At 43.6% G+C, this 23,786-nt stretch overlaps 3 protein-coding genes across 3 annotated transcripts; 2 read left to right on the top strand and 1 right to left on the bottom strand.

Annotated features, from left to right (window-relative positions):
* The first annotated feature begins 3,104 nt into the window (after positions 1-3,104).
* Positions 3,105-15,734, top strand: LOC146164762 (protein Wnt-5-like). Its single transcript, XM_083381395.1, has 5 exons — positions 3,105-3,469; positions 7,971-8,206; positions 11,479-11,618; positions 12,347-12,496; positions 14,254-15,734. The coding sequence occupies exons 1-5, from the start codon at positions 3,378-3,380 to the stop codon at positions 14,707-14,709; spliced, it is 1,074 nt and encodes a 357-aa protein (XP_083237521.1). The 5' UTR covers positions 3,105-3,377; the 3' UTR covers positions 14,710-15,734.
* A 1,873-nt stretch (positions 15,735-17,607) lies between these two features.
* Positions 17,608-20,441, top strand: LOC146164761 (dynactin subunit 3-like). The gene is made up of 5 exons (XM_083382107.1): positions 17,608-17,749; positions 18,612-18,696; positions 19,470-19,699; positions 19,812-19,871; positions 20,031-20,441. The coding sequence occupies exons 1-5, from the start codon at positions 17,663-17,665 to the stop codon at positions 20,109-20,111; spliced, it is 543 nt and encodes a 180-aa protein (XP_083238233.1). The 5' UTR covers positions 17,608-17,662; the 3' UTR covers positions 20,112-20,441.
* LOC146164760 (5-cytosine rRNA methyltransferase NSUN4-like) lies at positions 20,214-23,784 on the bottom strand. The gene is made up of 5 exons (XM_083382105.1): positions 22,993-23,784; positions 22,005-22,165; positions 21,488-21,621; positions 21,245-21,344; positions 20,214-20,906 (listed from the first exon to the last, which is right to left on the bottom strand). The coding sequence occupies exons 1-5, from the start codon at positions 23,765-23,767 to the stop codon at positions 20,733-20,735; spliced, it is 1,344 nt and encodes a 447-aa protein (XP_083238231.1). The 5' UTR covers positions 23,768-23,784; the 3' UTR covers positions 20,214-20,732.
* Positions 23,785-23,786: the final 2 nt, after the last annotated feature.

Below are 23,786 nucleotides of genomic sequence, written 5' to 3'. Positions count from 1 at the left end.
TCCAGTCGAGTGGCTCAGAGGAAGAAATCATATCCGCGAGTGACGAATCAAGCATTTATAACTACCCCGTTACCAAGTGCAGCAGCCTCAGAAGTTTTTTTGTCAGACGTTAGACTTGTAACAAAACTGTAAATTAGTAGAATGGCTTTTTAACAACAATTCCAACATTCTTAAAACTGTACTTTTAATTTCTCTTTTTCTTGAAGAAACAAATTGTGTATAAAAATCTAGGTAAGATAATTATGTTTGTGGGCAGTTTGTTTCGGTAACATCATTTTAAAAATGTAAATGAATCGTTGCTTTGGCATATTTCGATATATAAGCAGCAAGTTCGCTTCCCTCAAAATTACTTTTCTTGAATAAAAGTAGTTTTTATTTTTAAACGAATTATAGCTGACATAAAGCGTTTGCAAATCTTTTTTTATTATTTTTCCTCAGCTTTTTGATTTAATTTGCCACCGTTTTACTTCGCGAAACGAGCAGTGGTGTTTAAATCTTTAATATGTAGCGAAGGTGGCGTGGCCCTTTGGCAACTTGCGGTGAGGTCGGTATGAAACGCGCGGGCGAGAAGCGAAAAAACGCGAATTTCGTTCGCGTTGATTTAAGTTGGGCTAAAGCTCGAGAACCAGCGTCAGTCCAGGCGGCAGTTCGTTGGGAACAGGTGTGGGCCACGCTAAGGCTGTTATTACGCTTTTGCCAGCGGCTTCTAGTAGTATTGGAGACCGGTACGTTCAAGTCTGCCGGAAGTGTATCGTCAGGCGAGTGTTGGTGCGCAAGTTCAGAGGATTAAAAGTCGACAATTTACAAGGCAAAGCAGCAGCTGTTTCTACGTTAACTTGTAGCTACGATGCAGGGGAATACAGTCGGTTTCGGAAAATACCTTGATCGTATTTTTACAGAACAAGCTACGTTGCCAATGCCAAACAAGGTTATAAGCGGAACTATGTCTCAAAATCGTAAGTTAACCGCGTGAAAATTTTCTAGATTGTTTCAAATCTTGATTCACCGCATAAGTCGTTTCATTATCGATCTCTTGTAGTTTAAGAGCCCGAGCCTATTTCTTTCCCAGTATACTTATAACAGACTGCGCAACTGCTGTTGCATGAAACCGGATGATAACAATTATGGTCGTAAAGCGATCGGACGGCTTCAAAGCGTCCAGGTTTATTGCAGGCCACTTGTAATTGTCGCATGTCGCGCGTCGCCATACAGTGTCGCGATACACGAGCGACTATAGTGTTTCCCGGCCGTGAAAGGCGAGCTAATGGCCGCGTGCGGACTGCATGAAGCGCGCGCCGCTGTCAGAAGCAACCGGCCTGTCCATTGTACGCGGAATAGGCGACTTGCAACAGGAGGAAGTGGCTGGGGACAAAGGCGCGGCGGATGGAACCCCCTAGAAAGCAAAAAAGCGTCTGTCGCCCCTTGCATGTCACCCTCTCTGCGAAACGCAGTACCCCGCCGGTTTTTGTGCAGCCAGGACAGTTGCCATCGCGAAGTTTATTGTTTAGAGTTGGCCTGTCGCTACGGTCGAGGACAGATGGGCCGGTGACGGCGTCGCGAGAAAAAAAAAACTTGTCGCCCTTTATTACGGTGACGACATTGCGAGATCGTAAATCACTTGCGCCCGGGGACGCGAGCGCAACTGGGCGCGCGGGCGTTTTTTCGACTCGTGCTCGCCGCCTATTTGTGCCGCGGCCGTTTGCCGAGCTAAGCATTTCGCTTCAAATGGTCGTCGTTGCCGCACTGATTTTTTAGGGGTGGAATACGAGCGCCGAATCAGCAGCTAAAGCGTCTAGTTTAGTTTGCAGTTGTGTTGAGTTTTAGTTTTGCGGGAATTTAAAGGATACTCTTGATATAAGGTTTCGGGAATTTAAAGAACTCTATCGATTTAGCTTGTCTGGAATGACAGAGGAACCTTTTCGATTTAAGGGAAAATAAAAACTGTGACAATTTTATTTAACTGAAGAGTCTAAAGGACATTTTCGATTTTACTGAAGCCGCAGTTCAAAGGACTGTTCTAATTTTGGCTTAGCGGCAATTTGTTAGGTATTTCAACTTTTAGTTTAGCGGCTAAAAACCGTGTCAGCTTTCGTTTACCATAAATTCTAAGAACATTTTTTTAGCTTAGCGATTTGTGTTGTCTGCTTAATCGAGCTTCAAAGGCCGGGGGTAAGGCGTTTTTGTGCAGTCGGTTTTAGCCTCCAGATATATGGCTTCAGCAACGCCCAAACTGACTGTCCAGGTGGGAGATTCGCCGAACAGCCGGAACCTCTTGTCAGTCCTTCTCAGCTTATAGTTGAGTCACGAGCAGACCGCGCCTTGAAAGGAATCGTTCGTTGCCGACTGGAAAGGCAAATATGAACAGGCGAAATCGCACATAGGCCCGGGCCGTCGCAGTGCAAAGCGACTCAATTGAAAGTCATCAGGGCAATCATACGGCGGATAATAGCTCGCGTGTTTGAACAGTTACCAATAATTATGCGAGGTTTTTCGTAGCACGTGCGCTGTTCCCTATAGCTATCTCGCGGGCGCGCAAGGGCAAACTTGTTTGTAGGCTCGGTCCGAGCGACAACCGGCACATATTGAACTTGCAGCGCGCTGGCGATTAATTGCGCCCCGTTATCTGCCCCCAAAGTCGCTCTGCGTGCGTCCGTGGGAATCGCAATAGTGTCCGTTTTCGTGGCACGCACCTCCAATCTGCGCCTTTTCACACCCGGCGGGAGTGCGCCTTGCTCTTTTTCTCTTTCTGGCCTCTCTCTCTCTCCAGGTTGTTGTGCCGTGAGGGCCGCGGGAGAAAAAATGCGCGAGAGAGCTTGGAGGTGCCTTGGCTGTTCAGGAACCGAGCGGGACCAGTCAGTTTAAAGTTGGGAAGCGAGCAGGGAGCACGCGCTTTTGTCTAAACTGTTTGTTGTTGTTGTTGTTATGTTTTCTGTTGTGACAAAGTTTACAAAGGCTTCAAAATGAAGGCAATTTTAGGTTTGCTTAACCTTTTAAGTTTAGGTATAGTTTATTTTTCGTGTTTTCGTATATTTCTGGTTAGTGACAGTAAAAGCTCATTATATGACAGTTTCAGGTTTTTACCTTAGTTTGCTTTACTGTTTTAACACCGCAAAGTTTTATACTAGTACACGTATATTGCCTGGATGTTGATGGCCATATTGTGTACAAATCGTTTAACGTACGAATGTTTTCGTTGCAGAGTTAAGCGTTTGATAAATACGATTTGCACTTTTTTAACCGACCACTTCTGCACCGAATTGGATTAAGAACAGCTCACATTTAACAAGCAGCAGTTTCCAAATCGACGGATTTAACCCCTTCACGCAAGAATATCGAATTTTACCAAGCAAACGACAAAAAGCAAATCGACGGGAAAAATGACCTCCATTTCCCGCGTAATGACGGTGATCGCTCCAATCTTATTCTGCTGGATGGCGACCCTACTTCCCCGTGCCGAATCACATTGGTGGTAAGTTCGAGTAATTATTATTTGCCGAAGGCCGCAGCGCGCAGGCAAGGCAATCCTGGCAACTGGCCCGAAAACCGCGAGCGCATTCCTAACCCGGGTAATCAGATTGAGGTGAATCTGATTGTTTAACAGGCAGCAACGCATGTCGTATATACGACTTGAGGCGTATGCGCAATAACTCTCGTTTCTGGCATTGGGAACAATGGCACGCTATATGACGGAACAATGCCGTGTTATGCGCGGTCACAATCGACAGGATTTATGCCAGGGACCACCGCGGGTTGACAGGGGGGGCACAGGAACGTTTACATATAGCTTCGTTTTATTTGCACCCCAGCTGCTGAGCTGTTTGAAATGCGCGCTTCTGGTAAACCGGTTCTAAAACGCTGAGGCATTTGTATGCAGGCGGATGAGATTTAAGCTTTGGATAAGGCGGAATGCCGCAAGACAATTTGTCAACTGAGGCGATAAGTTTTCGCAGTTTCCCGAAAACGGCGCAAATGCGACACCGTGCGGTCAAAATACCCGAATGCAAGTTTACTTAATTCGCCTTTGACGGTAACTTTCAAAACCGAGCGCATATTTGGTAAGCGCCCGTTCAAGCGAAAACGAAACTTCGCAGATCTCATTTTGACCAAGTTATTGGCGAACAATCGTCGTCGTGGCGGCGTGTCGCAACATGTCGGTTTGCCATCGGATCGCATCAAAGCGACCCCGCGGGATTACGGGGGCCCGGAACCCGGGGGTTAAGGCCGCTCGGGCCTAAGCCGCCTTTTCAGCGCTCGCAACTGAGCAATGCCTCTGTCCGACTTGTTTTTCTTGGCCGCTCTGCAGAAACCTCCCGTTCAGTATTGTGCGTTGGAAGTATAGCCAAAGCCAGTTTTAGACGCACTGACATAGAGTTACTCGACTACTGTCATCGAATATATACAAGCCCGACAATTTGCAAGATAGTTTAATCCCCAAATCCGTCGCCAAACTAAACAAGATCCGTTATTCGTCTGCTGCGCCTATTGATTCCATTCAGCGCGCGCGACCTATCAAATTCCATTTAGCCGACTTATTGTTTTCGTCGGTTCCGAATCTTACGCCCGGGCTGCTGCTGTCTGCTATTTGTTGGCCCAGATACGAGAACAACGAGCGAAACAGTAGCAACCCGGGCGCTAATCCGAGAAACAGGCGGGATATCGACGTAATTAAAGCTTACGACGCGCATCAACGGCTATAGAATTGTTCCAATGTAATTTGCGAACCTCTTGGGTGACTCGGCTCGCAAACAATCCTTATAATTTAATTACGGCGAACAAAAAACACGAACGATTCCTAATGTAGAAAGTGAAAGCGGCACAAAAGCAGCCGCGGTGGTGTTACGTGTATAGGGCCAGTCGCGCAGGAGCCCAGTAAAACGTGTCGTTAAACAAGGCGGCGACGCCGTCCCGACTGCTGCGTCAAGAGGCCGCGGTACTGTCTCGGAACAGGATGTTTCCCTTTCCGCCCACTTTCAGCGCAAAAAAGCTGGGCATTCCGCGAGCTTAAAACGCGAAACCCCAACCGCTTATAAGGATTGCCGGCCGGCGGCATGCGACATATCTTTATTTCGGGGCTTGAGCGTTTTGAAAGCCGCGCCCTTGCAATCACGTAGGCGCCAAGTTAAGGGCCGCCACAACACGGTGTTTAAATCAGCACAACGAAACCTCTTTCGAGCGCGATAAACATAGTTCTGTTTCTGTTGTCGTGAAAGAGACTCTCCATCAGGTGTGGCCTTTACCCAACGGCTGACACAGAATTGGCAAATATCTCACGGCGCCGACGTCGAGAGTGTGCTTGTTGTTTGTCTTTATTTTTTCCGCTTTCCGCTTTCAGCACTCGAACGAGGATCTCCGGAAATGCGCCCGGCCTTGGGCCAAGAGCAAAAGCTGCTAATTTTCTAGGCTTTTCGAGTGCTTGTCGCCCATAGTTTTCGCGTTTTAAAAGTCTAGAATATCCGCTTTGCAGTTGCGGCCGCTGCCCAGATTATTTGCGTTGTCGATGGGGCGTAAAGTCCCCCAATAGCTGCGGGCTTTCGCCGAGTCTGTTTGGGGCTGTTAGTCGACGCGCAAAGCCAAGCCAAACCAAACTCAGGGTTCAGCGACTATTTGAGTTCGGCGATCCACTTAACGCCTTGTTAATGGATATTAGCGAATGACGGACAGCGGCGCGAAAAGCCGTTCGAGCAAGCTGCACTTCGCATCAAGGCGCGAAATTTGCTCTAGTTTTGTCGCGCCGTTCCGAAATGAGATCACCGCGCGACCCGACCGATTTCGTCTCCGTTGCAAATTGCTCGCCAGACGACAAACCCTATATTCGCCCGTTTTACTGTGTCTGCTATTCCAGCCTTGGTTTTGCTGCTGGGTGAGCGCATCGTGGAAACGCTAGGCTTCGCTCGATAGCCGCGACGAAAGATGTCGCTTTTCGGTTGGTTTAATTCCGTCGACGAACCGCGAATAGGGTCAAACCGTTGAGTTGATTGGGAACCTGTTAGTAGTTTTCTTTACACCGCCCCCCCCTGTCCTCGACTGAAATTAATAAAAATGTCAAAATTATCTTTAAACTCTATCCTTATTATTCCTGCCTACGTGGGTAATCGCATGCCGCTATTTTTTGGCAAAGTTCGCGGTCGAATTGAAGCGTCGCCCAAATCGTTAGCAGAAATTCGCGGGCGCACGTTTTCCTAAAAAAATAAATGTGATTGCACCTATAAAATCCCGCATACGTGAAATTGCTCAAATTGAAAAATCATGATACCGGGTCCTTTACCAGAACGGGACCCCACGCGCCTCCATAGCTTCAGTCTTAAGCAAAAGGAGCCTTTGTTGAGCCCGACACACGTGCGTTGATTTACAGGGCCCGTCGCGCTCGCCTGTGTGCACAGAAGAGCCGGCGGCCCAATCGATCCCGGGCCCCGTAAATCCGGCCGATATTAATATTTGCCTAGCTTTGGTCGTAAAGCGATTGGTTCGGCGCCTCTGATCTCGTATTGCCCGCGCCTGTGCTGGAATGCCAGCTCCAGGTCCGCACAGTAACCGCGTAAATCAGCAGCAGCAGCAGCCTGCTGCTGCAACTCGCTACAGTTTTTGTTTTTGCGCTGAAAGGCGCTCAAATTGGCGTTCACAAAAGCCGCTAATGGCCGTTTGGGAAGTGTTCACGCCGCCTCGCTAACAATTACGCGCCCCCCGATGGCAAGCCGTGCAATTAGCATTGGAGCGTTGACATTCTTATCAATTCCACGCTCATACTTGTCCCCGCGCGCGTCTAGCGTCAACAAATTGCAGGCGAGAGCGCGACGCCCATTGTTTCAATTTCAAAACTACTGGCACTTTGTTCGGCCAACTCCAGACGCCCGCTTTGTGAAAGTGACCGCGTCGGCGGCGCGCCAAGGCCGTTGTGACGTAACAATGTTGAGGGGGGTGGTCGTCTGGCCCCTTTTCGTGCGCGAAAGTGACCGTCAACAGCGAAAGTTGTTTGCGCCCGCTTTAGCAGTTTGCGGTGCTTCGTACCGAGGCCGTGGGAACGCGTCTGTGACCTTGTCTCGCAATTAGTAACTTTCGCGGCCATTGTTCACCGAAGGCGAAAAGTTACTCACAAAACCGCCTCCAACCGCGATCTTTCTAAGGAAAAGGACCGTTGTTTTTTCTGTCTTGCTATATAGGATTCCCTTTCCGTAGAGTTTCTTCAAATTTGATCTATGTTTAACCGAAATTCTTAAAATAGTCGCGATCCAGTATAGTGTAGTAACAACTGTACGAAGCGCGCAGCTAATTGCCCACACAAAACTGTATGTCCTTCGAAATTGACCTATTTTTAATCGAAATTCCTGAAATAGCTGCCATCAAATAGTATTAACAAACGTACGAACCGCGCGACTAATTGCCTTAGCGAAACTGACCATTATCGCGGCATACCAAGCAACAGGAGGGCAGCTTGCGAATCGAAAGTCCTGTGATCCGAGGAAGCATAACAGACGATAAAAAACGCGCAACAAGGACGGAATTAGGGCCTTGGCACAGTGTTTTGGCTCGTTCGAATTAGCGTCGTAGCTGGCAGATTACCAGAAAAATCTCAACTTCCACACAAAACAAACCTCGTCGCTTTAATTGCCACGTAATCTCGACCGACCGGGGACTTTTCGCACAGTTTGTCCTGTTTCTCACTTGGCCCACGGTACGACTCAAAACAGGTCAACATCCTGCTCAGCTCAGCAGACCCCAGTAGATGACACACAGGCCTTCAAGTTGATTTGCCTTACCGCTACACGCTTCCATTCAAAACAAAGCCGGCGATATGGCGTGTGTGTTAAACAGGCGGCTTTGTAAACTCGCCACCTTGCTTCCTATGTTTTGCCTGATAATCAGACCGCAGCCAATTGACCTGGAACCCGTCTCTATAAGTTTCCTATAACTTAACCCACAGGCGGGCAAAAATCCCCGTCTAAAGTATTAACAGTAGTCTTTTTGTTCGACAGGGCCATCGCCACCCAGACTCTGATGCTGGGAACGGCCCCGGAACAGCTGTGCACGGGCATCGAGGGCCTGTCTCGCAACCAGCGAGCCCTCTGTCAGAAGTACGACAGCCACATGGAGTTTGTGCGTATTGGAGCCCGCGACGGCATCAACGAATGCAAGTGGCAGTTCAGGAACGACCGCTGGAACTGTTCGACGCCCGACGCCAACAACATGTTCGGAAAGATTCTCCGCATCGGTGAGAAGATTCGACTTTTTATCTCTTTATACCGAATTGTGAATAGTAGCCGCTGCAACAGCCTTACTTTAGGTCAGGCCTGTATACAACGTAATGGCACAAGGGCCGCAACACTATTTTTCTCAGACCGCATACTAACGTTAATGTAACATATTTACTTTACAAAAGTCGAATAGGAGTAGAATATATTATACTAACTACCAAAATTACACCGAAGGAAGCGTGCTATCAGTATTTTTGTTAATATTATGCAATACCCAAGCAACTTCGCGCGTGTTTAGAGTAAAAGTATAGTAACCCGAAATATAGCATTACATCGCGGGCCGCATTAAAAGGTAATGTATATGGGAGAAAGCATTATAGGAGAAAGCATTAAAGGAGAAGCGGCGGCGCAGCCAAACCCTATAATTCTTAAACGTGGATCGAACTGTGGGTAGAAAAAAGGGAAGCCATTAGTTTCTGCGGTAGAACATCTTCCGTTATAGACCTACTCAGGTGCCCAAAACAGATTTAGCGAAGGGTTTAAGAAACTCCATTTTTAATTGGGTCTAAATCAAACAAGTTTTCGGGTCCAAGGGTCGCCAGCTCAAGTCGTTGACATTTTCAAGGCTGAAACGCGAAACCGTAGGCCCGCCGCGTGAATGCTGCGAATGCGTGCCATCTGGACCCGCGGCTAGGGCATCGGCAAAAACACTTCGCCTCCAAATCGACAAGGTCAAGAACGCAATCGTCTTCAAACAACCGCGCGACCCAAAAATAGGCGCAAAAATGCGATGGGCAGCGGCTCTTGATTCGACTAAAACAGAAGCGCAAACGCCGCTTTCTGCTCTAATAATCGCCGCTCTATTTTGTCAACCCAAGCTCGTGCGCGTCGACCGAAAACCCAGCGCTGTTAAGAGGCTCGCGGCTAGCCAGAAGCCTGTCCGGGATTGTTGCAAGTAATAACCGAATATTCGCCCCTTTTAGACGCCCCCATATGATGGTATCTGTCGACAAAACAGAACAGCCTGCGGTAACCCGATCACGTATACCATACGCGCTGGCCAGTCACGAGTTACTTGTAAAAAAGAAGAGCGGTCTAGAAATACGCGACCACTGTTGTCTTTTGGGATTTGAAGTTCGTTGCCCCCTACCAAAGGGTTGGTCCATTAGTCCTTGCGCCTATCGCTTGTCAATCTCGTGTTGCGACGGTTTTGGGGGTATGTCACGATCAGGGGTGGGGCTATATATCGGGGGCCGAGCTTGGTTATAGTAGGGGGTGCTGACTGACGAAAGTCGATACGTCAAAGTCAAGTCGGTTCTTGCTTGCTGCTCCCGGATGAGGTTGTTGTTTCACCTGTCACGAGACAGCTTTATGTATTTAAGAAACAATAAAAACAAAACTTGAAAAAAGAAATTATTTTGACAGATGGGCGACGGGTGTACTAGGGAATTTTTAGGGAATTTAAAGGTGCGGTTTTACATAGCATAATTCGGTTTTATATGTAAAGTTAACTTTAAACTTCCATGTTCTGCGCTCGCCTTCAGCACTTGGCAGCTTTCTCGCCTTACGTCATGTTTATTTGGAGCCGCTCAACCGTCTTTGTTTCGCAACATTTCCGCACTTTCGCTTTCCCCTATATACTTTTATAAAGAGACGTGGATTTTTTGTTGATGTCGGGGCTTCATGCGAAAGTCGCGCGCCCCAAAACAAAAGGAAACGAACCGCAAAGCCGCAAGCCCTTATCCTGTGTTACCCCAACCCTGTTGCATGTTGCAGCTGACACCCTTCTCCCCTTTCCCCCTTGCCCCAGGGCGAGGAAACAGCGCGAGATTCGAACCGGGGTATCGAATTTCATAACAGCCCCCGCTTTTTGTTCTAAGGCGACTATTTTCGGCAGCGGGGCCTTTTAACTTGCACAGATTCCGGAGCGGCCGGGTGCGATTACCCCTGGAGTCAGGTGCGCCAAATGCGCCTTACCCGGGGGCGTCGTGGCCGGGCGAGCAAGCAATTTTAATTTGCGGCCCCCGCAGGGTCCCGGCGCCGGTTCACTGGGCGCCGCGTCACCCCGGCCAAAACGACGCGCGGAGCGTTTTGTTTGCTTCGCATTGTGGCACGTTGATCTTCAATTTCATGCGCAAGTAGAATCGTAAAAAAAATCGCGTTTCGGCGCTTTTCTTGTGGCAGCCCGACGAAAATACGCAAATTGCCCACCGCAAAAGCGCCGTTAACCCCATGGGGGCCGGCTGGGGCCTGTGGGAAAAACCGTCGCCACCCCTTGCGCGCGCCAACCAAAACAAACAGCTTGCTGCGCCTGCGTTCAACGCTTAGGAGCAGCGGCTATTTATCCAAGGTGGTCAGGGTTGCTTTAAAACTTTCGGCGACTGACGATTGACAACATCGGCTTTCTGTCTCTGCTTGAGGGCACTTGTTGTTTTATTTTAAGCCCCAACTGTACGCCCCCGCTCCGATATTCTCACAGGCGCGCTCGAAATGGCCAATTTCGTTCCGTCGCTACTACAACGCACTAATCGCATTTTTGTGTGTGTTTGAGGGAGGGAAGGCAACGTTGGTGCTGTGTGTGCGGGCTACGCGAGGTTTTGATATTGTGCATACACTATATCGTTCTAGTCACGCAAAAGCGAACGCGCGCTTATCACAAGCATTGGGCCGTTTAAGTTCAGTAGAAAGACCGCCATAGTAGCTATGGTTATCTCTTGGCCACGGCCCATTAGCAGCGTTTGTAAGCGCGTCTACTCGAGCCCATCATCACACACGCGAGTCCAATAGGCCACAAAACATCCCAATGACCATCCGGGGGCCTCAGCTGTTCACGCTAATGTAGGCATTGCCGCGTGCCCGCACGCAAGAGCACGGCAAAGCACTGTGGAAAAATCTGTGGTCGCCTGGCGAGCGGATTGCGACTCCTTTAGATCTCGCCGGCGCACGGGTCACATATAGCATTCGTCCTTAACCCGTATCCGGTGCAGATTTGCCCGTCCTCCACTGCAGCTGTCGCGTCGTGTGTATACCTTCCGAGGCCAACCTTACGGCAGCTATATACGCTCTGTAGAAGCGACTTTCCTGCCGTGTGCTGCGCTGTGCGGTGGTCTTTACGGCGACCGGTAATTGACTGGCATCCGTGTGGCTGAGTTTGCAACCTTTGCGCGGTCCCTCGCCTATTATACCCTTACCCTATAGCGATAATGTTTTTCACGGCTCGGTTTCCTATACTTGGCCGAATACTCCCTTTTATCGAGTGTGTAACCTTATGTGTTATTTACCTCTACAGACAGCAAAGAGGTGGCGTTCGCGTACGCCGTCCAGGCAGCTGGCGTCGTGTCAAACGTTGCCAGGGCTTGTAGAGAAGGCTCCCTAAAGGAATGCGGATGCAGTACAGCCGGAAGACCGCAAGGACTCGCTCCCGACTGGGTAAGTGCACGTTTTTTCCAGCTTAATTCTCTTGTGCAATTGTGTGTCGGTTGGCCAAATACGGCCCACCCAGTTTCTGCGAACGCTCCGCTGCCTTTTCGGCCTTGCCGCCGGATGCATAACCGTGTCATTAGGCCGGCGCGCGTATAGATTATATGCGAATCACTGAAAAGTTATTCGAGGCGGCGGTTTAGGAAATACTTGAAGCTGTCAAAGCGCCTAGCGCAATAGAAACCGTTCTTTACCTTGGCGGATTAATTAAAACATATTTCGAGCCAATTTCGCCGTAATTTCGTTTCGCTAAACGACCGACAAACCGAAAAAGAGTTAATTAATGTTAAAAACGTTACGCCGATTAAACCGTCGAAATTTAATCAGCAATAATAAAATCCGCCATTTAATGACATTTCACATTGTAAAACTCTCTGGCTTATTTGCGACTGAAAGAAAATTAAGATATAAAATACTTAATGTTTTTGTAATCTATAAATACTATTTTTTTTATTTCATAAAAACTATATTTCTTCGCGAATGGACTGGCGGTTAACCTCGTTAAAGCACGAACTTTGTAACTCTTATCTAAGTAAAAACCGGGTTCTTTTTGTTAAAACGCTGCGTTTTTCGAGACTAAAATAATGTGATAAAATGCGGTTTGTTTTACTTATTACTTTTCTATGAGCTAAATCCTATTTTCCTTCATTACAACCATACATTTTTTTTCGCAACAGAACTGGGGCGGCTGCGGCGACAACACAGTGTACGCGTACGGCTTCGCGCGCGAGTTTATTGACGCCAAGGAGCGCGACATTTCGCCACGAAAGAAGAAGGACCGATCTCGCAAAGTGATGAACCTGCACAACAACGAAGTCGGTCGACTGGTAAGTCACTGTTCTAGTGCTCCATACACACCAATCCGCCGCCTTGATCGATGGCGCTTTCAATATATTCAGCCTATCCCGCGTGCAGCATTGCTATCGCGGCATTGAGTACACGCGCCCGCTACGTTTTCACAACAAACCGATTCGAGGGCCAAGTTCGGGCCGCGCGTTTCTCCCTTAAAACAACGTATATTCCGTCGAAGCGAAAAGGCCGCGCCGCTTTAGCACATCACGTCATTTCTTGGCTGTGTTTTAATCTGCAAATCGCCGCGGCCCTGGAAAAGACGACGCCCGATAGCGATCGCAATAAGAGACTTGTGCCTTTTATCTGGTTCGCCTATCGCCTCGCCGATGAGTGGGACCGAGGCGATATTTTGGAAAACTCTGTGTATAGGTCGCGGCGGAAACAATTAGCGGCGTTGTTTGAAAGGAGTCTGGTCTATCGCCCCGGGATCGCGAATGAGCCTAAATGTCCGACGCGCTCTCTCATCGTACGAATAGCACCCGCGCCAAGTCGCGATAAAACTCTTTACAGATAAGGGCGACTTTTTATCTTCTTCAGTCGGTGAAAACTCACCATTCCAATGAGCTTAAAAGTTTAGCGTTTCCAGGTTGGGTTCAGGCGTTTCAATTTGGGGAATGTTGCGCGGAAAATTCGGAAATTTAAGCCCTCACCGATTGATTTTTATGTCCTCGTTGATTTAGATTTTCGAGCTATCGCTTAATCAAAAACTGACTTAAATCCGCGAAAGGCAAAAATCGATAGACAATCGCTTTTTCATCATCTCCTACTTGTTTCAAGTGGAGACCAGGGCGATTTATCGTAACTCTGCTCCCCGAATCGTTTATCGATTTCTTGCAGCAAACGCCGTGGAGAAAATCTCTTTCGGTCACCCGAAAAGGGTGGAGAAAATCTCATTCGGTCACCCGAAGCCGCAGTTTAACAGTAACCCAAGGGTCGTAATTGTTGGCGACCTTTTTGTCCGATCCGCGTTAAAGCGTAACCCAAAACGATTTGACATTCACCCAAACCGCCTGGCATTCGGCCCGAAATCGACTTTCCTGCTATTCGCGGGCATTACGTAGCCGAATCCGCCCTGTACACCGCGTATCCAGTGTCGGCCTAATCTCGTGTTGCCGATGATAAGATTCCAGTATCGGGAAATTGCGATAGCGATCGACGCTCTTGCACATGATGTACAGCCCGCGCGACATAGACGCTCCGTCTCGCGGCGCAAATGGCTCCTTTCGATCTGTGTAGGAATCGCGAACGCCAAAGGGACCGGTGGTTTATCTTCACAGGCTAATAGCGCCGCGATGCCATCTCGAACGGGCCGCTTTGAAATCGTGTAAACTCCCACAACAATGGCGGCCTCTGTTTGCGACTGGCCCTTCCGGGCGCTGTGCATAACCCAAGCGATTGCATCGAGTATTGTTCCTAGCAGAAAACCGTTTGAAAAAACCCTAATTATTCGCAACCGTGCCCTAATTTTCTTAAGACGCTCCAAGGAGTAACGGCGGTTTAACCTCTTTCCTAAATAGCTGAGCAAATTCACTTCTGGTGTAAACGAAGTATAAACTATTAACCCTGATGAGGTCCAGCTGGTATCTGCGGCCGAACGTCAGTTTGTACTTCGTTTACACCAGAAGAGCGATATCTCTGGTGGAGCTAACTATATTTTTAGCTTTTAAATAGTCTTGTTTTTTAAACCAAACCTCGCGTTTCAAAGTTCTAAACTCTTCCTTCTTCTCCATAGGTGGCCGTCCACTCGAGTCGCCCCAAGTGCAACTGCCACGGCGTTTCGGGCTCGTGCAGCGTGCGCACCTGCTGGATGCAGATCCCCTCTTTCCGCGAGATCGGCAACACCCTCAAGCAAAAGTACAAGCGCGCCGTCGAGTCGCGAGTGACGCGTCGGGGCAAGATCATCCCGCGCAAGCAGTCCGAGCAAGCCGGCGCCAGCAGCCTCATCTTCCTAGAGTCTTCGCCCGACTACTGCCTCCGCAACAAGAAGACCGGCGTAAGCGGTACGCGCGGTCGCCTGTGCAACGCAGACTCGACCGGTGATGACGGCTGCGGCTTGATGTGCTGCGGTCGTGGCTACAAGACCAAGGTGAAGCAGGTCAAGAGAAAGTGCAACTGCCGATTCCAGTGGTGCTGTTCGGTGCGTTGCGAAATGTGCGAAGACACGGTCAAGGTACACCGTTGCAAGTGAGACCCCGAACACTTGTGTGTGACGCTGCGCTTGAAAGAGGCCGTCGATGCCGCGCGCGCGACGTGGAAAGGGCGACGCGCGACACGCGACAGAACGGGACGGTCCACTGTGGCGGAAAGTTGTCGCGGCCGCCGTCGGCGCGTTTGCGCATCTTCGCTGTACACTCACCCCGCCCGCTGTAAAGAAATAACGCGAGCGAAAACCAAACTCTACTTCTACTACCTCGAACCGCGTGCTCCCGCAAGTATTTAATAACAACCTTGTTGTTTTATGTTCACTTTGTAAACGACGAATTAGATATATCACCAGAATGAGTTCAAACTGCATGTTACGGCGTGTGTGTTTGTGCTACTTTTGTTATCAAAAACGGTAGTGTTTTTTTTGTTCTACACGCACATGACACGAATCTTTACTGGCGTCTCACCTATAAACGAGACGACCTTGTTTTTGTTTTCATCACTGCCACATTTTTTCACAACGACCGGTACGCCGCGTTTGCTTCACATTTCAACGTTTTCCTTAAATAGATGATGTTTTTGTTTTTACGGGATCCTGCGCTCTCCGTTTTGATTTAGACCGAAATTTATTTAGTGTTGGGTAAAACTTAGGTTTCTCCTGAGCATCATGAATTTTTATGAAATGCAAAATGAAATTAGCAAGACTTGCTCTTTCTACCTGTTCAATTTCGTCTTTTTTATTCAAGGTTATTTGAAAGTTGTTGTTATTATTATTAATATTATCATTATTATAATGTCGTTTTTTTTGTATTTCTGCGCACTTTGCTTGGCTGCCCTGTCTAACAGGGTCGCGTGACACGGCGTTTTTATTCTTTCTTATATTTTTGTTTTTTATTCGCGACGAAGGTCTGGCTTTTTGCGAAAAAAAACGCCTCGCTTTTTCCGGGGTCGTGGCGTAGCTTTTTCGATAAAATTGGTCGATCGCAGTTTTTCGTTGAGCGCCGGCGCTTTGAAATGCGCCCTTTTATTTCACATTTGTTTCGATTTTTTGCAAGTACGATTACATTTAAAAACAAAAAAACTTCTTCGTTATGATCAAAAGCCTTAAGTGTAGTATTTGCAAACCAAAGAAAGATATTATGCACATTGAAATAGGTCAGCTAAGACAAAGCTTCCATGCTTATTTAGGAGTGTGTACCAACATTTACTTTATATAGGCTATACACTTAAAGATAAATCATTTCGAGCAAAGACGTTATATAGGCTTATAAAAACACACACACAAAAAGACAAAATATAGACACGCCATTTATAAACATAGCCACAAAAACAAATAACAAACAACCGTTCTACTAAAAGTGAAATAAATAGCCTACAAAATTCAGGGTGAATACTTTATTTTAAACCAAGTAGGCCTAATTAGCATTATTAAAGGACAATTCTGCAATTTGTCAAAAACATGTCACTTGTTCAAAAAAACAATACATAAGTAAAAATCTTGCCTTTTACGTGAAATCACTCGTTTAGGAAAGAGTGATTTAAATGCACTTAGATTAACAATTTTTTAGGGTTGAATGTGGGCAGTTTCTTTGGTGCTGAAATACCAGGACAACTCGTGTGTCGGCCAAAGCAACCTTCGGCACTATGCTCCCTTGCTTGAAAATTAGGTTAATTCAAAGAGCAAGCGAATGGATTGCGTCGTAAAACTGATTAAACTGATAACCTAAGTCATACAACACTTCGGAACGTTGGAACACAATATACGTTTTTTTTCAGTAACTTCAATAAAAATATCAAAGCCATAATGTTCGATAAAATCGGCATTTAGTAATTAACAGACGTTTCAGCAATAACTCATGCCATCATCAGGGTAAAAATCAAGTGAAGATAAAAGCGATAAAACATAAAAAGAAAGGAAAAAAGGACAAAACATAGCAACGAAAAATGGCGATGTAGGCCTTTGGGTCAGTGCGTACCGCTAGGTATTAAAAATATATAAAGGTATCGAGGTTGTATCGATATTAAGTTCTGGTTTGTGATGTTGGATCATCAAAGACTTCAGCAAAAATAGACGATATTTGTCATTCCGTGAACCCAATATTTCCGGTTTGTTGAAATTAACCTTATGTGTAGGATTGGCGAGCAAATGAGCACAAACTTCCGATTTAGGTGATGTCTGATGTTCTTTTATACTCGCCTTTAGGTTGCGTTGCGTTTGGTTGATGTATGTCTGGTTGCAGCTGCACCGCAGTCGATACACCACTTCGGAACGGACCCAAAAAGTGAATGAAAATGAAAAATTAAACTGGAACACCATTTAGACCAGTAACGTCAAAATAGTGTTGTCACTTGGTTTTAGATCTTTACTGCTTACTAGCGGAAAATCGTCAAAAATGTGTAACAACTTGATGTGCAAATTTTCTATGTTTTATGCAGTAATGTTTATGGCTACCTATTAATTTTAAATTGTATAATTAAAATTGTGTACTTTAAATATTCACTATTACTATTGGCGTGTAATTAAAATTGTTATCCCGGGGAAACAGAGTTACTTGGTTAATAAGATAAACGGGCCTCATTATCGATACCAATTTTGTTATACAATTCAGAAAATATGGAATTCGAAGAGCTTTTCTTGGTGTGCTAGCAAAACTAATAGCTGAAATAAAGCAAAATGTTGTTTGTGGCCCTTGTTTTTTTATTGATTTTCGACGACAACTTATATACGAATAACGCAAATGTTTAAAATACTAGATCAATAAAGCTTTATTTATATGTTTCAAATTAAATCGCCCTATACAAATGCGAATGGTTAGCTTATTTTGGGGCAATATGCGTAACTTCTTGACAAATTTTCTGTTAAATACCAAGAAAAATAGAAAGGCAGTGCATCATAACAGCTCATGCGTGACGAATAACGCCTCCAATATTTTTATGGCAAAGCAAAATAACAGAGTTTAAGTGTACCGGTATTGTGATATATTTTTTGAACAGCAATGGACGAACAGATGTTATTAGATTTGGAGGAACGAATCGCAACTTTGGAAAGCAAAGTTTTAGCTCACGATGGTGACAACGGAAAGGTTCGCGTTATGTTGTTTTAACATACTTCCAATATGCCAATATTTCCAATATGTTTTTTAGTATAAACGTGTAAATTTTTGAAGGTAAATACCAGCGTTGTAGTGATTTGAGTCAATGAACTGACTTAAGTCACTCTTTTAAAATGACTTGACTTAAGTCATTACAGCAAAATGACTAGACTTCAAGAGTCTTTCGGACAAATGACTTGACTTGACTTAAGCCCTTTGAAAGAATGACTTGAGTTGAAATAAAGTGTTTTCTTCAGGTATTTTTCTATAAAATTGAGCTATTTATCCAAATTTTTGCACAACAATTTTCGGCGCTGGTCTAGAATCCTACCACAGTTCTAAAATCAACGCACAAAATTTGAGTTAGGGTGCAGGTTAGCGTTTGGGTGTGGGTGGGTCAAGTATTATTATATTCTTTGTTTAATAATAATACTTGACCCACCTTAACCCAAACGCTAACCCGCACCCTAACCCAAATGGTGTTTCGTTGTGGTAGGATTCTAGACCAGCGCCCAATTTTCTAGCTGTATGTTGCGTTGTTCTTTTTGTTTAGTTATTTCTTATAATCATATGACTTTTTTAAACAATTTTAATGGTTTACCGCTTTATATTTATGACAAGGGTGTGACTTGAAGTTGGCTTGCTCTAATTATGACTTGACTTGCGCAACTGATGACTTGGATTGGGACTTGTTATTTATTCAAAAAGACTTGACTTGGACTTTAGTTATTTTACTAACAACTTGACTGGCACATTTTTCAATGACTTGTTTACAACACTGGTAAATACTGACCAGTAGTTAAATTTTTGGTGGAACTTAGTTGCTAACAACCCTTTTTTAAATATATTTTAGATATTAAAGACGTTAAAGGTGGTTGATGAAACATTAACAACTTTTGCCTCCAGAAGGGAACGGTTTAACCAAATATTTAAGCGAGGTTAGTTTTATTAAATAAAAGGAAGAGGCTATATAACCAGCAACCTGTATTCAATTTTTTTAATTTTAAGTGTGAGTACACAATCCGTATTTTTCATATATGTAAAAATTAGATACACGGCTAGAGATTTAGTTTACAAACTAGTAGTAATATATTACATTTCACGACTGGGAGGCTAAACCTATTACCGAACATTCCACATCCAAAATCCTAGTCTTGTAAACTTCCTACATTTATGGGTTGAAATTATTGACTCCGTAATAAAAAAATGACAAGCCGGAAGAATATATAATAATACTTAATTGTTCCTAAGTCTGCAGCCTAAACCAACAATAATGATTTAGTAATTATTTAACTGAGGAAAAAGCTCAAATCTGAGTAGGCATAAAAATTTCTTAAAGATTTACAATATTGTTAAGGCAAACATTGATGTAATAAAGCCCAAAGCGAATTGAGAAGTTTAGCATACAGTTAAGCCATAAAAATGCTTTAACCTTAAGAAAACAGTTATCACTTTCTTAAACGTTTATTTTTAATAACGAAATGCGGAGTTTAAATAGCTCTTTTCACAATCATGTAACACAATGTTACAAACTGTTTTAGAACGATTTTTTATTGTCTTTGTGCATCAAATACTTTTATGCAAGCAGATTTTAAATAATTTTGTAATCTAAATGCTAAAATGCCATGTTGTTGCTGAAATTTGGATAAAAAAATATCCTTAGTTTTGCTACTCTTTAAAATTCCCGAACATATGAGCTCTATTTTTTTAGTTCCATCAATTTGTGAATATTTGAGTCCTGGCTTTGTTGATGCGATTTCTATGGACAACATTTGCGAAACAGAGGCTGTACTGGCTTCTGAAGATGCAATCAAACACATGGCATTGCAGTTTGAGGAAATTAAAAAGCTGGAAAAATGCATTGAAAGTGACAAAATTAAAGAAATTTCCAAGCATCAACCCAAGCTTGCAAAGTTGCAGACAGTTCAGCATGCACAACTGGTATTTTCTAATTAATTTTTATTGAACTTAAGTGTCAATCTATTCCTTACTGTGTAAAATTTGCCAATTTTTTAGGCATCAGTGTTTTATAAAAATTTAACATTTTATTCAGGGAGATCTGAATAATATTTCTGAAGACCTAAATACATTAATTTCGACCTACAATCAATTGGTAAGTGCTGTTAGTTTATTTTCAAGATATTTTTGTATCAAGTAAACTGATTTTTGTAATATTCATGTGGTGCTTCCTTAAATGTATGTATTTTTATTTAATTTCCATCAATCAAAATTGTTGAATGCTATTTGTTTATAACCTTCAGTTTTTGCACAGGTAAACTACATATCTGAAAGCTTTGTGAAACTGGACTGGACATTGAGTCAACTTGAAGAAAAATCTGAGAATGAAACCTGATAGTATTAAATTCCAGTACTAGAGCAACAAGCTAGTAGCGTTTTGGAAAAGTGAAGTGCGATGTATGCATGATTATTAATAGCTTTAAAAAGTGCTTGTGCTTCATCTCAGCATTGACACCCCTGTGCTTTGTCAATGGAGCTTTTGTTGTTGTTATTTATTTTATTTTGTAGTGTTACAAATATAAAATGTATATTACTATACAATGAACATTTTTTATATTTGTTTTGTTAGAAAATATCAAAATTAGGTAAGTTTTATTCTACACGTCAACAATACCTTGTTGGTTGGTTTGTAATGTTGAAAGATTAAATTAATTTTTATGTATGTTGGAGACAAATGTTATATCAGTGATTACATTATGAACCAGTGGTTTATGCAGAATTTAGTAAAATTAGCAAGTATAATATTATTGACATGGGCTTGTATCCCCTGACAATTAAAAGCCTTTTATTTTTTATGCTAATTTTCATTCTAAGAAAATAGCGCTTCAGACAACTCAACTAAGGTCTCTTGAATTTACACATAACAGTGCTAAATAGAAAACAGAACCGAAACATAGTGATAATTTGACTGCGATACCAACCAATCCAAAAAGAAAATGTATTGAAAAATACGCTGTTATCTTAGGCGACGCAATTTGCAAATGTACATTGGTCCAAAGTTGGCGTCGAGTTTGGGTTGGACCAATGAACCAACAGGCGGGGCAGAGTTAAAGTAGAACTCATCAGAGAGCAACTCCTCATAACGACTGAGGTCAACGACCTCACAGTGCACATTCTTTTCTTGAAGTTCCTGTGGAAAATTAATGTTTGTTTATACGAAAGTGTTCTCTGTTGCAGGTCAATAATTTATATATTGACCTACCATATTTTTATGGTCAAAAAAGGAGGACAATGGATGCAATTCAATTTATTTGGCAGACAAACACCATACATATTTTGGGTTTTTATTAATAAGAAAAATTCTGTCCCTAAAAAGTCATTTAATTAACTTGGGTCCAAGCCTGAAAACTCACAAATAATTCTAGAAAAATAAGAAAGAGGACAAATCCTTTTAATAGCGAACATACAATTGCTATCATATATTACAATTTATAATTCGTTTTAATCAGTTAAGGTAAGCAAACAAACCTGCAGTGCATATTGGACAACAAACTCATTTTGCCACCTTGAAGCGGAACAGGTTGAATATACGATAGTGCCGCCTATGTTGCAAGCCAACACCGCATTTCTACATCACAAAAAAAAACTATGTGAAACTTTATCAACACGTCAAAGTTTTAAGATCAAAATATTCAATTCAAGTTGCATTTTAAAGTAAAAAAAAATATATAGATATGATACATTTTTTTGTGTAACAAGTAGTATCCCTACTTGAGCAGCTCAGATTGAAGTTCAGGCAACCTTGCTCGCTCATTTTTTCTAAGACGATAAAACATGTGATCTGACACTTTTTCTGGTTCATAAATGCTCAGTCTGTCATTGGTGCAAGGAACATCAACCAAAACCTGAAAACAAAATTAGTCCCTATAATATGCATCATATTGTCCACAGCAACTACTGCATATATATATACACCTCTGTAGGTTGTAGTTTTACTTAATTAAAATTCACTAATCCATACAGAGAGGGTAACTTAGGCGGTGATTTTATGAACCTAATGAGGTTTGTTACTGAAAATTCCTTATTAAAACATTAGCATACACTTGCTGTTTTTTCTTGTTGGTCATACCAATTATCTGTTTAGACGAGTTTTATTAACTGCTTTACACAACAGACGTCCCAAACAGTCAATGCACATTTTAAAAAGGGCTTTTGTTTTAGACTATAGTTATTCCTCATGACATAGAAGCACAAATATTTTAATTTTAGGTGTATATTATATTCTTACCTTATCATAGCACTCTTGTTCAATACCACCCCAGTTTTGGCCATCCTGAGATGTCAGCTTCACTGTGTTGGTAATATCGTGCTTTAAAGGGACATATTGACTTAAAACTGTCCTAGTCTGTTTGAGGCGTTGCTTCGACACATCATTTGCAACAATTTTTCCTGAAAGTTAATCAATCTGCATTGTATAGTATGTAAGGTAGGCAAAAATAAATTAAATCCTTTAGTTGTTTTTCAGTACATCAGGGTCTTACAATGGCAGTATGGCACCACATGTTATCTAGCTGTTTATGTTGCCCATTAATGTAATATGTATTACAGTGATTCTCAGACTGTGTGCCACAGGCCCAGCACACTAGTGTGCTTATCATAAGAGCTGATGTACTTTGTTCATGACCTGAAACTTGCCTTTATTACAAACCATGACTTTTATAATGGGTTATTATTAGGGATGTGTGACACAGACAATAAAACAACTTAAAATTCAACATTATATTTTTAATAAATATGAATTGCGCAACTTATGCCACAGTGCCAAACATATTTTGTTTTCTATTTTATACTGTTTAATTTCAACTTTAAAATTTGAAGAGTACAGTTGAAAAGCAGGAAATCTTTAACACTAATTTTGCAATTGCCAAAAAAAAGCTAAGGATTTCAAAGAATGCATAACTTTGTGTCATTGTGTGTGTTCGTCTGCTTAGTTAGAAATTTTTAAATTTATCTCGTGTATAAAATTACGCTATGCAGTTATTTGTACTGAAAAGCAGGGCTGCAGAGTAAGTCAAAAAACAACAGGAGTCTGACTTAAGTTAACAAAAAAAATCCAAAATAGGCGTTCCAACTTTACATTTCACAGTTCGCCGCCCTAATGGTTTCCAATTTGCACATGTTGAACTTTGGACTTTGATAGTCTCACTCGAGTGCGGAGTTCGACTATGCATCCCTGCTAAAAATCCAACACTCTCTAAAATGGCATTAAAATTTACCTTCTAGTCCAACATGTTGAAGGATGACGTTGAGCTTTCCCCCTGGCGAGGCACACATGTCAAGAACATGATCGTTGGGATGAGGGTCCAGGGCCAAAATAGGAAGCACTGAAGCGGCATCCAGGATGAAGCTTTGATACATGTGATCCTCCCCATTTCTGGTCACGATCGATTTAAACTCTGTCAAGTCTTCCTTGGGATAAATGTATGCGCGCACCGCACTACACATTTGTGCAGCTTCTTCGTAGAAGTCCATTTCACTTTGCAAGTTCTCAAACTGCTCCAGTACGTCATTTCTGTATGTTTCCGATGACCGGTCTAAGGTCAGGTTGTCAAGTCCAAGCTGCATTTGGATTTTGCTGCTGTAAGAGTCCCTTGAATGATCATACAGGATGTTGCATTCCTCATCTAATTCCAGCCATTTCTGCCGCGCATTTGCATTAAACTTGGCGATAAAATTGTAAGCCCCACTTTCAAGGAGCTTTTTCTCATACTTCTCGGTGTCAATGAAATTATTCAGAACACTACAGTACTTTTTCCTGGAAAGCATTGCACAACGAATTGAGGGCCACTCGCGCCCAAGGTACATTGGATAATGTTCGTCGTAGTGGTCTTTGGCAATCTCCTGCGGTTCTAATCGTTTTCTGTGACCGCGCCATTTGTATTTCACCCTCTCTTCACTTCTTTTTTTACTCCCCCGACTGGCCACAAGCAGGTTTGATTTTGCCAAACACGTGGCACATCTCTGATAGGACGTGAGACTTAGGACAAACATTTAAAATACCTGTGTCATC

This window comes from Ascidiella aspersa, chromosome 2, assembly GCF_963924565.1.
Source record: "Ascidiella aspersa chromosome 2, kaAscAspe10.2, whole genome shotgun sequence".
Taxonomy (NCBI): Eukaryota; Metazoa; Chordata; class Ascidiacea; order Phlebobranchia; family Ascidiidae; genus Ascidiella; species Ascidiella aspersa.
The sequence above is the reverse complement of the archived record's forward strand: the minus strand, read 5'-3'. Positions and strand labels throughout refer to the sequence as shown.

Bases quoted from the DNA above. Each gene is read 5' to 3' on its own strand.
- LOC146164760 (XM_083382105.1), bottom strand. From the start codon at position 23,767: ATGTTTGTCCTAAGTCTCACGTCCTATCAGAGATGTGCCACGTGTTTG. The intron at 21,622-22,004 runs GTAAGAATATAA...TTTTGTTTTCAG, and splicing joins AACAAGAGTGCTATGATAAG to GTTTTGGTTGATGTTCCTTG. The intron at 20,907-21,244 runs GTTTGTTTGCTT...AATTTTCCACAG, and splicing joins TTGTCCAATATGCACTGCAG to GAACTTCAAGAAAAGAATGT.
- LOC146164761 (XM_083382107.1), top strand. From the start codon at position 17,663: ATGGACGAACAGATGTTATTAGATTTGGAGGAACGAATCGCAACTTTG. The intron at 18,697-19,469 runs GTTAGTTTTATT...CTATTTTTTTAG, and splicing joins TAACCAAATATTTAAGCGAG to TTCCATCAATTTGTGAATAT. The intron at 19,872-20,030 runs GTAAGTGCTGTT...GTTTTTGCACAG, and splicing joins TTTCGACCTACAATCAATTG to GTAAACTACATATCTGAAAG.
- LOC146164762 (XM_083381395.1), top strand. From the start codon at position 3,378: ATGACCTCCATTTCCCGCGTAATGACGGTGATCGCTCCAATCTTATTC. The intron at 11,619-12,346 runs GTAAGTGCACGT...TTTTCGCAACAG, and splicing joins AAGGACTCGCTCCCGACTGG to AACTGGGGCGGCTGCGGCGA. The intron at 12,497-14,253 runs GTAAGTCACTGT...TCTTCTCCATAG, and splicing joins ACAACGAAGTCGGTCGACTG to GTGGCCGTCCACTCGAGTCG.